A 13,530-nucleotide genomic window follows, 5' to 3' on the forward strand; every position below is an offset into this window, starting at 1 on the left:
CAGATTGATAAAAGAGAAACACGAACAGCTAGTTACATATTTACAATTAGCATATTCTCCTTTTTAAAGTACTTAAATGTAGAAAAGGTGTTTCTCCAAATCCAAATAATTTTTAAGTCCCATGAAACAAAAAACTGAATTAATCACCTCAATATCTTCCATTGTCACTTCTCCAGAAGGAGGTTTAAATGATGCAAGCATTTCTAATAAATCAAACAGAGTGGTAAGATGAGGCTCTTGTAAAAGCAAAAGCATTGGAATGTTGTCCTTCTGAGGAGGTGGGAGGCAAGAAGCTGGTAACTGAACACCTTCCCCTTTCCTTTCTCGTCTGGGTGCTCCCAGAGATACAAAGACCATCTAGAAATAGAGAAGGGGGGAAAAAAGATCATTATTTCCATTTTGTGATCTCTCTGTGTGTTAAAAGTTGATTTTCTAAAAGGTTACAAATACAGAATTGAGAAATTTTTTGTATGGCTTTAAAGGTTGAAAATAGGTATGTGAAATAAACTGCATTTATTTGAAAAGGGGAAGAGAACAAGACTACTCTTTTTTCTCATTTATGTGTATTTTACACCACATAGTATAATACAATAAAATATATACATTGCTTTAACATATAAACAGCATATTAATTAATTATTTATATACTGGTTGTATCATTTATTAAAAAATTTTAATAAAAGTGCATCTGGTGCCATGTTATATTTAAAATAGAAGGTGGCTACTCTTCAGAAATACAAAGTCAAAGAGTTGTTTATGACATATAAGACGTCAGTGTGGCAACATCACATCTTTTCAAGAAGCAAAAATTAAATAGGTATAATAATAAATTCAATAGAATTTATCAGAAGCCATATCCAACAAAACCATGAAAAGAAAAAGAGCACACTATGAAAAAAGTTTTTTAAATCTTTTTTAAAGTGAGTACCTGCATATCTTTAAATCCCAGTTCATGAAGTGTTTTTTCATCATAGTCTGTTGTTAGTTCATGCCCAGATGAAATCATCCTAACAGGTCCCATGAGACCACCTTGGGGGAAAAAAATGCAGGAAACTGTTTTTTAAAGGAGATACTTGTAGATATATTCTTAAAACATTTATTTCAAAGAGTAGTGAGAACAAGAAACCTCAAAAACTATTAAAGTTAAATCTATCAATTCTATGCCCAAAATGTAAAATTAAAAGAAAATGTGCTAATGATGCTCTTTTGTAAATGTTCTGATAAGTGAAGGCTAGGCAAAAACAAGATTTCTTTAAGTACCAGTATAACTAAATAATCCTACTATTTTCAGTTAAGGGTGGGCATTCACAAAGGTTTTATGGGTAAGTTAAGGAAGGCTTCCAGTTTATAACTACTTTGTTTCCCACTGCCATTTCTTATTTCTTTAGAATGGTGTTAAAAGAAGGATCTTCTAATCAAAACAGGTTTGACAGCATAGACAGTAATAATTAGGAGGGGATTAAAGGAATAGCCTCTAAAACCACAGAACTAGAAGTAAATCACCAAAAAGAGAGAGAGACAGAGAGAGACAGAGACAGAGAGAGACAGAGACAGAGACAGAGACAGAGAGAGAGAGAGAGAGAGAGAGAGAGAGAGAGAGAAAGAGAGAGAGAGAAAGAAAGAGAGATGGAGGGGTGAGGGGAGGTATGTGACCAGACAATTATGAAAAAAGAAAAGAACTGGTATTTTTATCTCTCAAGGATGGATCTGAAACTTGTAAAAACTTTTTCATACTCAAGTCAAAGGAATATTAAGGGCAGAAGGGTCAACAATGGAAGGAGCTTAGATTTGGAGACAAAATGACTGAGGTTCAAAACTTGCATCTGTCACTGATAATGCATGTAACCCTGAGCAAGGCATTGAAGGCCTCTGGGTTCTGTTCCCAGATCAGTAGAATGAGAAGGATGGGATAGGCGGAGATGGAAAGAAGTCCAGAAGTTGCTTGAGTTCTCTACAGTTTAGTTTGGAAACAATATGAAACCAATAACAGATCCTGGAATGACATATCATATAGAGATGGAATAAACAATTTTACAACTCAAGGTACCTTGGAAGAACTTCCAGAAAGGTTACTCTCAATTACGTGAAAGAGTAGTGCTGTATAGTGTAAGTGTTGTTTGGGCATGCCTCTGGGAGAGTCTTAGTCATAGCACAAGAAGAAAGCTGAGTATAGGGAGCCAGAGCCAGAGTGAGAGCAAGAGAGGAATGAAAGAAAATGAGTGATAGGGAGGAGCAAAACACCAATTCAGAAGAGGACAAAATGCTTATATGAGATGTGGATACGAATTGCTCTTAAGCCAAAACAACTTTCTTAGAAGAGCTCATAAAGGACTTTAAAAGACAAGAGAAATAGAAGAAAAACTGAGAAAAGAAATGAAAAGTATGTTCGAGTTAATAGCTTGGATAAGGAAGGACAAAAATTGACTGATGAAAACACCTTTAAAACTAGAATTAGCCAAATGGAAAAGGCGGTAAAAAGCTAGAAAACAATACATTAAAAAGTAGTATTGAGCAAATGGAAGCTAATAACTAATGAGACACCAAGAATCAGTCAAAGAAGAATAGGAAAAAAAAAAAAATAGAAGAAAATATAGCATATCTCACTGGAAGAAAAACAATTAATCTGGAAAATAAGTCCAGGAAAGACACTTTAAGAATTATTGGACTACCTGAAAGCCATGACTTGGGAGTGGAGGGGGAGTGAAAGGGGAAGAGAAAGAGAAAGAGCCTGGATAGCATCTTTCAAGAAATCATCAAAGAAAACTGTCCTAATATAGAACCAGAAGGCAAAATAGTCATTGAAAGAATGCATCAATCACTTAGATTCTACAAGGAAAACTTCAAATAATGTAGCTAAACTCCAAAAGTTTAAGGTCAGGGCATAAATACTACAAGATAACAGAAAGAAACAAAGTATCAAGGAGCCGAAGTCAGGATTAAGCAGCGTCTATCCTAAAAAAAAATCAGAGGGCCTGGAATACCATATTCCAGAGGGCAAAAGAGCTTGGATTACAACTAAGAATCAAGTACCCAGAAAAGCTAAGCATAATCGTTCAGGGGAAGAGATGGACCTTCAGTCATTTCTGATGTTTGAACTGATCAGAACTAAACAGAAAATTTGATCTTCAAATACAAGACTCAAGAAAAAACAGAAAAAGGTAAGCAGGAAAAAAAAAAGGGGGGGGGGGGAGGGAAGAGAAGTTATTTAAAGGTTAAATTGTTTACGCCTTATATGGTAAAATGACACTTATAATTCTTAAGAACCATACCTTTAATAGGGCAGTTAAAAAGAAGTTGACTCCTATGTGATGATGTTTTTAGGAAAAATTATACTGGGAGAATAAGAAAGGGGAGGTTAAATGGGATAAATTAAATCACATGAAAAGGCACAAAAGGTCTATTACAATAAAGGGAAAGAAAGGAGAAGGATGAGCATTGTCTGAAGCTTAATCTCATCAGATTTGCCTCAAAGTAGGAAAACTCAGTTGGGTATAGAAATTTATCTTACCCTGTAAGGAAATAGAAAGAGAAAAAGAAAGAAAAAGGGAGGGGGCTAAATAAAAGGGAAGGCAGAAACAGTAAGAAAAAAGGGATAAGAGAATGGAGCAAGAGTGATAGAAGAGGGCAGATTGAGAGGAAGTAGTCAAAAACAAAAAAGTGAAGCGGAACACAGTGGGGAAAAAAGAGGGAAAAAGGAATGTTTTTCTTTAAAAAAAAAAAAAAAAAAATCAAATAACCAGTATAATGAAAACCAGAATATCACTATTCTTGGGACAAAATTTTTATATCCAATTAATAAAACAAGAAATTCTATCAATATCATTAACAAAATTTGTGTTCTTGGTGATGAAAACCCTGAGACTATTCAATTTTAGAGGGCTTAAAATCATAACATAAAAACAAAGGGACATTAGAAGTTATGTAGTTTAGGTTTCTTCATTTGACAGGTTAAGAATCTTATTCTGTATTGACTGCTTGGGTGAGTTTAGTGGTTATTTAAAAAAAAAAAAGGGGGGGGGGAAGAGTTTAAGTTGAGAAAACACAAAAAAAATCATCAGGATCACAAAGTAGGATGAGGAACCTGAAGAAACAATGCTAAGAAAAACTAGCATACTATGAACTAGCGCACATTGCTTATTTCCATACACTTTTTCCTTTCTTTGCTTTGAGAATTTAAATGCTATTTAAATTAAACAATTTTGACCTATTCTTTTTTCTCAAAATTTCATCACTTGAACATGCACCAACCAAGACAAATCAAAAAAGGCTTTGCGCTGGAATACAGGCTAGAAAATTTTTTTCTTGTTCAAAGAAACTAATGAAATCATAACAAACAAGCATGTCCACATTAAAAAAAAAAAATCACAAATCTTTTGAAGAATGAACACAAGTATGCTATGAATAATTATTACATTTTCTTATACATGGAATTGTTTGAGTAAAAGGCAGCATATCATAAAGAGTGCTAGACGGGAATTCAATAAAGATATAGAATCAAATACTCCTTTCACTTTGGTTAGAGACATCCAATGCAAGTTACAACCTCATGGTTTTGTTATCTTTCAAATGGAGATAATAATACTTATAGTACTTACCTCACAGGACAGGCATCAAACTCAAATATCTATTGTAAAATACACTGACAGCACTAGAGTATGTCTAAGAAATATTAATGATTCTATTATACTCGGGTATAAATGTGCTTTGGTAGACAGAATAACAACTTGGTAACAAATTTTCTCAGAAGAAAATGAAATGGTGGGAAAAGAAGTTCTCATTTTGAATTCTGTACTTACACTTAAATTTATATTAGTTTTTAATATAACTTTTTGGGAAGCAACATAAGAAAATAAGAAACTAAATAGCTAATTAGTGATTTTAAGATAAACAGAAAAAAACGTTAACAAAAGCTATAACTTTGAAGGCAGTGGAGAGGAGGAAAAAAGGGAACTTATAAGCTATTTTCAGAAATTATTTTATCTCAATCTTCACATTAATAACTAGTTAGCATTCATCTAGCACTCAATCCTTAATTAACTTTATGAGTAAATGCAATTGTTATTTATATTTTACAGATAAGAAAATGAGGCTAAGTAGGATGAAGGGACTTGCAACCAAAAGTGTGAGGCAGAACTCAAAATTAGATTAACTTCCTAACTTCCAAAGTTCCACAGCGGATCTACTTTACCACCTAATTAACACATTCCTATCTGATATAAAAGCAAATGATTTCTTTCTCAAAAATCACTAATAAAGATTAATTTCATTACAAAGTATTCATCTCCAGTCTTCTGAGTTCTAGGCCCATTGTACCACTTTTCTACCTCAGGATTCAAGATAGCCATAGTTTCCAGGAATAAAAAGATGAAAATCTCTGTGTGCTCTGTTCTGTTCAGACTATATGTGAAGGACTATAATCAACTAAACAAGTTACAGTTTAGGAAAATATGGATGAGCTGGAACATTCAGAGAAGGGCAACTAGAATGGTGAAGGATAATTTCTGAGGCCGCATTCTATAACAATATACAGATTAACTGAACTGGTGATGGGTATTTAATCTGTGGAAAAAAAGACTTAGGAAGGATGTCTTTCTTAAAGTATCTGACCAGTTTTCATATGAAAGAGAGAGATTAGTTTTGTTCTGTTTGGCCTATTAAATACAACCAAAAACTGTGCACAAAAGCTATATAAGTTTGGACTTTATGATAGAAAAAACTTCCTAACTTTTACAGAAAATCAAAAGCGCAATGAGTTGCTTTAAAAATCAATGATTTTCACTACTGATCAGACAAAGGCAAATTAAGACAATGCTGAGGTACCACTATATACCTCTCAGATTGGCTAAGACGACAAGAAAAGATAACGATAACTAATGAATGGAATGTAGGAAATCTGGGACACTAATACATTGCTGGTGGAATTGTGAATTTATCCAACCATTCTGGAGAGCAATTTGAAAAACTATGCCCAAAAGGCCATCAAACTGTGAATACACTTTGATCCAGCAGTGTTTCTACTGGGCCTGTATTCCAAAAAGATTATAATCTAAAACGGGAAAAGGATCTACATGTATAAAAATGTTTGTAGCAATCCCTTTTGTAGTGGCAAGGAACTGAAAACTGAGTGGATACCCATCAGTTGGGGAATGGTTGAATAAATTATGACATTTGAATGTCATATTCAAATATCATATCACATTCAAATCAGCAGGATGATTTTTAAAGAGGCCTGGAGAGACTTGCATGAATTGATGCTGAGTGAAGTGAATAAAACCAAGAAAGCATTATACAAGGTAACAGCAAGATTATGCAATAATTGATTCTTCTCAACAGGGAGGTGATTCAGGAAAATTCAAACGGGTCTTGTGATGGAAAGAGCTATCTGCATCCAGAAAGAGGACTTGGGGGGATTGAATGTGGATCACAACATAGTATTTTCACCCTTTATGAGGCTGTTTGATTGCTTTTTATTTTCTTCCTCATTTTTTTTCCCTTTTTGATCTCATTTTTCTTATGTTGCATGATAAATGTGGGAATATGTATAAAAGAATTGTACATATTAACATACATTGGATTATTTGCTAAGGGAGGGTATGGGGGAAAAGAAACACAAAATTTTACAAGGTGAATGTTGAAAACCAACTGCATATATTTTGAAAATTAAAAGCTATTATTTTAAATAAAGGAAAAAAAAAGTCAATGATTTTTCCCTCACTAGAGATTTCCAAGCAGAATCTGAATGACCAAATGTCAAGTATAATATGTAAAGTACTATTTATTATAATATGAAAAGGATTCCTTTTACATGTTGGTTAGACTAAATAGAGGCTGAGATATCTGATACTTAACAACTTTAAATTCTTGTGATTTTATTCAATTATGTTTAGAAATATAATGGTGAAATTTCACAAAAGCTCTCATAAAAAAAGAAAATTAAGGGAAAAAATTACTTTTTATTTTCACATGGAATTAATAATTTCAATTCTGTAAAAGATGCATTATAAACTTTTCAAGGAAGTAAGGGAAAAATAAAATATAAAAATAATACAGGGAAACCACAAAGCTGTGAGTCTCATTTACTGCTGAAAAACCTGATATCCTTAATGAAATGACATCTGTAGCTTTGGTTTATAATTATATCAATTTTGGTCCTAAAGAAATTGGAGTTCTTTGGTAGTTGTTATAAAAGTATTGGATCACTTCTTCTTCTTTCCTCCCCTTGAAGAAGGAATCTATTCACAAACTATTAACTAATCCTACCAGTTGCATTCCAAATATTTCCCTACAATGTCTCCACCATGATCTCTCAGAAATTATTCTTTCTCTTAATATCACTTTTAAATTGGAGCATTATTCTCTTCCCATGAAAGATTTTATTCATCTAACATATTTGTATACTCCATAACAGTCATATGTATAGTCCATTATAAATATAAAAATAAAATCTGTATACCAGAAAGTATTTTTTGGTTTAGTGCTACTAATAAACTGGTGTTGCTTTCTTTCAGTTTAGCTATTCACTTTATTTGCCCTATAGGCTTTCAAACAAGATAGCTGGAAATTCTACCTGGATCAACTGGGAAGCCCAACCAAGCCATACCTCCAGAGATGATTGGTCCTTTAAAAAGCCTCCATCAATTTGTGAGAAGAAAAATGAAACTATGATCATCAGAACTTCCACTTACCAGGAAATTCTCCCTTTCTGCTGCTTTGACCAAATTCTTGAAGCTGTGCTTGTTGACTTATCTGCTCTTTCTGTAAATTTTCATACCAATGAGTTACTTCTGCTCTAAGATCTGCTACCTGGTCACTAGGATACATTTCAATAGTCATCTGAAATATAAAATATGACCAATTAAAAAATATGAAAAAAACAAATATTTGCTTATTGAAATAATATTAATTTAGGAATTAAATGTGATTACCTTGTCAGGAAGGCCAGCTGGCTGACATACAATTCTTAGTGGTAATGACTGTTTGTCACTAAGGGCTTTTAAATGACTACTAATACCAGTGCCTTCAATTTGCCACTGTCGCAGATGATAAGCAAATCTAAAACAGATAAACCACACAATATTATTGCTATTTTTATATATAAAAAACATTTATATGTGTACATGCATATATATAAAATGTGTTTGTAAAATACATAAATATATATAATAGCCATATAAATAATGTACGTACACACACACACACACACACACACACAAATTCTTAACAATGAAAAAAACTTCTGAGTGACATATTTTAAAGAATTTTCCAGAGTTGTTGTGAGAATTAAATGAAAGAAAATGTATATTATTTTGTGAACTTTAAAGGAATATATACATAGTAGCTATTATTTTAAAATATATTATACTTTAGTGTATGTCACTATTTAATCAAAATTAAATTTAAATTCTGATTTTCAAACTCAAAAGCAAAATGATGACCAGCTACTTTATTTCCTCAAGAGAAAATAAACATAACATAGAAAATATGTTTTCTATGAGGCAAAGACAATAGAAATGTTTGGATTTAAAATACATAAAAATCATCCATTCAAATATTCTAAATGGATTTTCCCAATACCTATACCAACAGTACACAAACTCAACTAGGTTCTTTTGAGCTAAAAAGCTTTTAGGAATTTCTGTTCTATTAGAGCCTCAGAAAATTTTGAGAAGTTCATTAGTAGTTGACAAGGTTTTTAGAACACAAAGTCAAAATGTTCCCCTAAAGATGTAAAGGAATCTTGATCTACATTGGCATGCAGAAAAATCCACATGACTATAATTACTGTTCTCTAAATTATTAACAGCAGTATATAAAATATATATGCCCCTCCATTAACAAATAGTCAAAATTAAAAGAACCTTAGGAGTTATGTAATGTAAGCTCTTCATTTTTTAACCCTTCCCAAACTCACACACTCACACACACACACTCTCTCTCTCTCTGTGTATGTATATATATATATTCTATTACCTGCAGGAATAAAGTGTGGCAAAATGTATCCTAAATATCTAGGTCGCTACTGAGAACTATTTCATTAATAAATTAGAAGGTAACCATTGAGCATCTTCAAAGAAAAATTTAACTTACTATTGTATGGAACTTGTGGTTTACTGTGATTTCCCAAGATAACAACTCCTTCTCCTAGCATTAATTTCTAATATCATCTCAATTAATCAAATAGTACTGTTTATCAATTGAAATATCTTTTAAAAAAAGAAAATCTAGAATCATGAAAATGTTTCATACTTTAAAAAAATTAAAATTTAAAACTTACTGATTAGAAGAAAGCATTATTAATGGTTTTGAATGTTAATATTATTATTCTTAATGGCTCATTTGGATTTTTACTTTAATTCATATTCAGTGGAAATAATTACATTTAATAAAAGCACTCTTTTCCTTTTATTCAACATTTTCATAAATGTTAATATATTTTACTTCTGCATTGAATATATTGAAGATCTAAATTATTTATAAGGATATTAGTTAGCATGAATATTTTCGCCATATTTCTATAACGACCTAAAATGCAAATTACAATTAACAATGCTAGAGGAAAAAAGCAAAAGGAAACGAGTCAATATTCTTTCTTGGAATTATGTGGAAATATTTAATTTTGTTGCTAAAGACATTTAAATATTTTCTTCTAACTAGAGGATTTCTTCCCCCTCATCCATCTTCTCCTTTTCAATTAAGAGACAACTTATGATGAAACTTTTTGAAAAATGACAATTGCCTGTAAAGTCCATATAATTGTAATGAAGAACTCCTCATGTTTATTTTTTAAAATTATGTGAAGTTTTACAATTTTTTTTTAACGTTTCAGCACATAAATAAGATCAAAAGTTTATTTAAAAGGGACTTGTGAACTGTGTGGAGTGATCACATAGGCAGTAAACATTAAAAGTAGAATTTGAACCTAGATGCCATGAATGAAAACTAGTGCTCTTTTATACCCTTGAGAATGAAAAAAGAATTGCCAACAAAAGTGTCTGCATTACTAACACAGTATATAATTCTGGGTTCTATTTTATGTGACTTTTCACTTGATTTAAGAAATGAATTATTTTAATACATAAATTATAAAGAAAATGAAATTAGATGAAATGGATTATTGAAAAATAAGCTTTAAAAAAAAAAAAAATTACCTTCTTCTGAATGCTTCCAGATGTGTCTTCAGCATAAGAAGTCCTCTTTCAATAATGGTAAGACTTGAGTGTGATTCTTGTTCAAGATTACTGGAGGCTATCATAAGGCTTTCCATACACTTACTAATAAATTCTTGTTCTTTTTCCAAGCCCGTTTTACCTGAACCAGATTTTTAAAAAACAAAAACATGAATCAAAAAAAAAAAAAAAAAAAAAAAAAAAAAAAAAAAAAAAAAAAAAAAAAAAAAAAAAAAAGTTGTATCTACCTTCAAAATGTTAAAATAAAATTACTAAGTACATACAATAGAACAATTTTTTCCATTTCATTTCAGAGTTTTAAATATAGCTTAAATGTCTTACCATTAATATAATAGGAGTTGATATACTGAATAGCTGCCCGACTAACATCACCACTCTGTGCTCTTAAAGCAATGCCCCAGAATTGGTCCATACCACATAACTACAGAGAAAAATGTAACATATTTGTCAAACTACTCCAGCAACAACATATTAAAATATTAAATATATAAATAGTTTTATTATTAAATATTAATTATTAAATATTAAAAATATGAATAGTTTTATCAAGTGATCAATTATGGTCTAGTAATTGTGAATAAAGCTTGTCTTAGGTATTCTAATGATTTAGAATGTGTATACTTAAGTTATGCAAAGTTTTCTGTATCTGATAAAACTCTATTTTACAGCTGAAGTTTAATTCAAGAATGTGACCATAAAGCTAGGGAAGTTGACCTATACATTTGGTCTGGCTGGAACAAACCAATGCATACAGCTATAATCTGACAATGATTTAGCTAGAAAGCACTGTAGGAAGAAGTCTTGCATTTTATCATATACTTAAGTTTTTAAGAACTGTAATATTTACTGTAACATAATCCAAAAACAAACTACCATGTTAAGCCTTCAATCAACTCATTATAGGTACTTCATTAACTACATGGAGTTCTCACTACTGTCAATTATCCTTAGATTAGAAACAACAAAATGAAACTAGCTAGAATCAACCGAAAAATTAGATATTTTTGTGATAAATATAAAAAGTAAATTTATTCTTCTAGCAGCAGCAATAAGGTAGTTGCAAACTATTCTCAGATGAATTGAAAAACAATCTATACAGCAGAACTATTACTATTAAAACTTTTCTAGTTACTCTGAATAAATGAGTACCAATCATAATTTGCTTTTAAAGTTCAAAAAGACAGTGATGATCAAGTTCTTGATCACTAAGGCAGAGATGGGAACACATATTAAGGAAAATATTGGCAAAAAGGATGATATTTTTTCTTGACAAAATAAATAATTCTTATACCTCCCTCCTTCAACTAACTATTCATGCTGCCAGTCAATTTTATTATATAAAGGGATTTCCTTAAAAGCAGGTTATTAAAATATGACAAAGACTCTAGGCAAAATGAAATAGTAGATACAAATATGACAAAGATCCTGACTTGAGGAAAGATGACATTACCAGTAGAATCTGAGAAGGTGATCTGCCTAATTATCTGACGCTGGCTAATGATCATAATCTTGAAATCCAAAAAGTCACTTCAAACTAAAATTCCTTGTCTAGGTTTAAAAAGTATTTATCAATAACCATGAAATGACTATGATATAACAAAATCCCAATGAAATATGGCAACAGCAAAATAAAATGAAGTTGAAAGATAATCCAAGCATTAAAATCATGCTTTGTATATATCTGAACAATATGTCAGGATTTTCTATAGCTTGACAGAAAAGTTTTTAGTGCCATTTTAACTATAAAAGGACTTATCTTTAAGAAATTAACAAGGAACAATAAAGTTTTAGCAAGGTTTTGGTAACAAAGATTTCTACTAATTCTATTTCAAAATTTTAAGATAGATATTGACAGGAAAATGAATTTTCATTTATGTAAAAAGACTAATAAAAATAGGTAGAGAAAAACAATCAAGTACACAATTAAAAGGAAATTACCAAAGTCATACCTCAGAGTTGGAGCCACCATCATATGCACTAGTAGCCAGTCGTGCCAAGTTGCAAAGATGCTGAAACAGGTTTAAACCAGTCATACTAATAGTTTCAGGTTTTAGCTGTGGCATCTAAATAAAATAAATATATGTTAATGTAAATATCACATTGATAAATTTTTATTTTAAATCATCTAGAACAGAATATGTTGGTGACATGTAAACCATTTTTTAAAAAGACAATCATTTTGTTAAGATCATAATGATTTATTTTATTAAGCATTTTATATATGAAATGCAAAGCTACAGAAATAGAAAGAAAAGCAATCAGGAAGCATAAATCAAGTTTTTTCTATGTGCCAAGTACTGTGCTACTACAAAGACACAAAGATAACATCCACTGCTCTCAAGATACCTATGTTTTATAACAAACAAACAATATATATACATAGATATTGACAAAATAAAGGGAAGGGAAGTGGGTATTAAGAGGAAGGGTCAGGAATGTACATAAGTACAAAGTGAATTTTAAGCTGGGTTTTCAAACAAAGGAGAAATCCTGAGAGGGAGAGAAGAGGAGGGAGCATTTTCCAAAAATAGAGTGTCATATGCAAAGATATGGGTCTACCATATTTGAGATTTATCAAGATTTACAGTTGGAGTGAACAAAAAAGTATGTGAGACAGAATAGTATATAATAAAGTGGGAAAGGTGGACTGAAGGAAGGCTGTAAAGAGCCATAAATGAAAAACAAGGGAATTCATATAATTTCCAAAAGGCATTAAAAAAATTCTTAACATTTACTAAGCAGGGGGAGGTGGCAATTTTAAAACATCTTTTTGTAGCTGTTGAGTAGGTAATTAGAAAAGAGAAAAGATAGGATTATCAAGTAGAAGGCTATTTCAAAAATCCAGATGACAAGTGATAAGGGTCTGAATTAAAAAGCATGTTAGGTGAAAGAAGAATAAGCAACAGTACACATACAAGATGTTATGGAAGCAAAACCATACGAATTGTCAACTGATTGGTTATGTAGAGTGAGGGAGAATGAGAAGTTCAGAATAATACTAAATTTTAAAACTTTTGGGTGACTTTAAAGACAGTACTTCCTTCAAAAGAAATAGGGAAATTTAGAAGGATAGTGCATTTAGGGGAAAACAGAAGAGACCCCCCCCAAAAAAAAAATTAAAAATTTGCCATGAAGCTATTTACATTTTACTAGGTATTCAAGGCATAAGTTATATAAACCTGCAGTTTATCAATAACATAAAACAAAAGTTGAATTTGCCATGTGGAAAACAGTGGAGAAAGTTTAACAATGCTATGTCTTAGTTACATTTAACACAATTCAAACTATATATATATGAATGAAAAATACCAGTGATGAATATGAAGATGGAGAAGATTCTATT

At 31.2% G+C, this 13,530-nt stretch overlaps 1 protein-coding gene across 4 annotated transcripts in view; it reads right to left on the minus strand.

Annotated features, from left to right (window-relative positions):
* USP34 (ubiquitin specific peptidase 34) overlaps positions 1 to 13,530 on the minus strand; it is a 265,762-nt gene that overhangs the window by 98,844 nt on the left and 153,388 nt on the right. For all 4 annotated transcript variants that reach the window (XM_031950529.1, XM_031950528.1, XM_031950527.1 and 1 more), the window contains 7 exons: positions 12,137 to 12,250; positions 10,509 to 10,608; positions 10,149 to 10,308; positions 7,926 to 8,052; positions 7,686 to 7,833; positions 929 to 1,029; positions 148 to 357 (listed from right to left, as the gene is read on the minus strand). In XM_031950529.1, coding sequence (XP_031806389.1) covers positions 148 to 357; positions 929 to 1,029; positions 7,686 to 7,833; positions 7,926 to 8,052; positions 10,149 to 10,308; positions 10,509 to 10,608; positions 12,137 to 12,250 — 960 coding nt within the window. The remainder of the gene's footprint in view (positions 1 to 147; positions 358 to 928; positions 1,030 to 7,685; positions 7,834 to 7,925; positions 8,053 to 10,148; positions 10,309 to 10,508; positions 10,609 to 12,136; positions 12,251 to 13,530) is intronic.

Source organism: Sarcophilus harrisii, chromosome 2 (assembly GCF_902635505.1).
Source record: "Sarcophilus harrisii chromosome 2, mSarHar1.11, whole genome shotgun sequence".
Taxonomy (NCBI): Eukaryota; Metazoa; Chordata; class Mammalia; order Dasyuromorphia; family Dasyuridae; genus Sarcophilus; species Sarcophilus harrisii.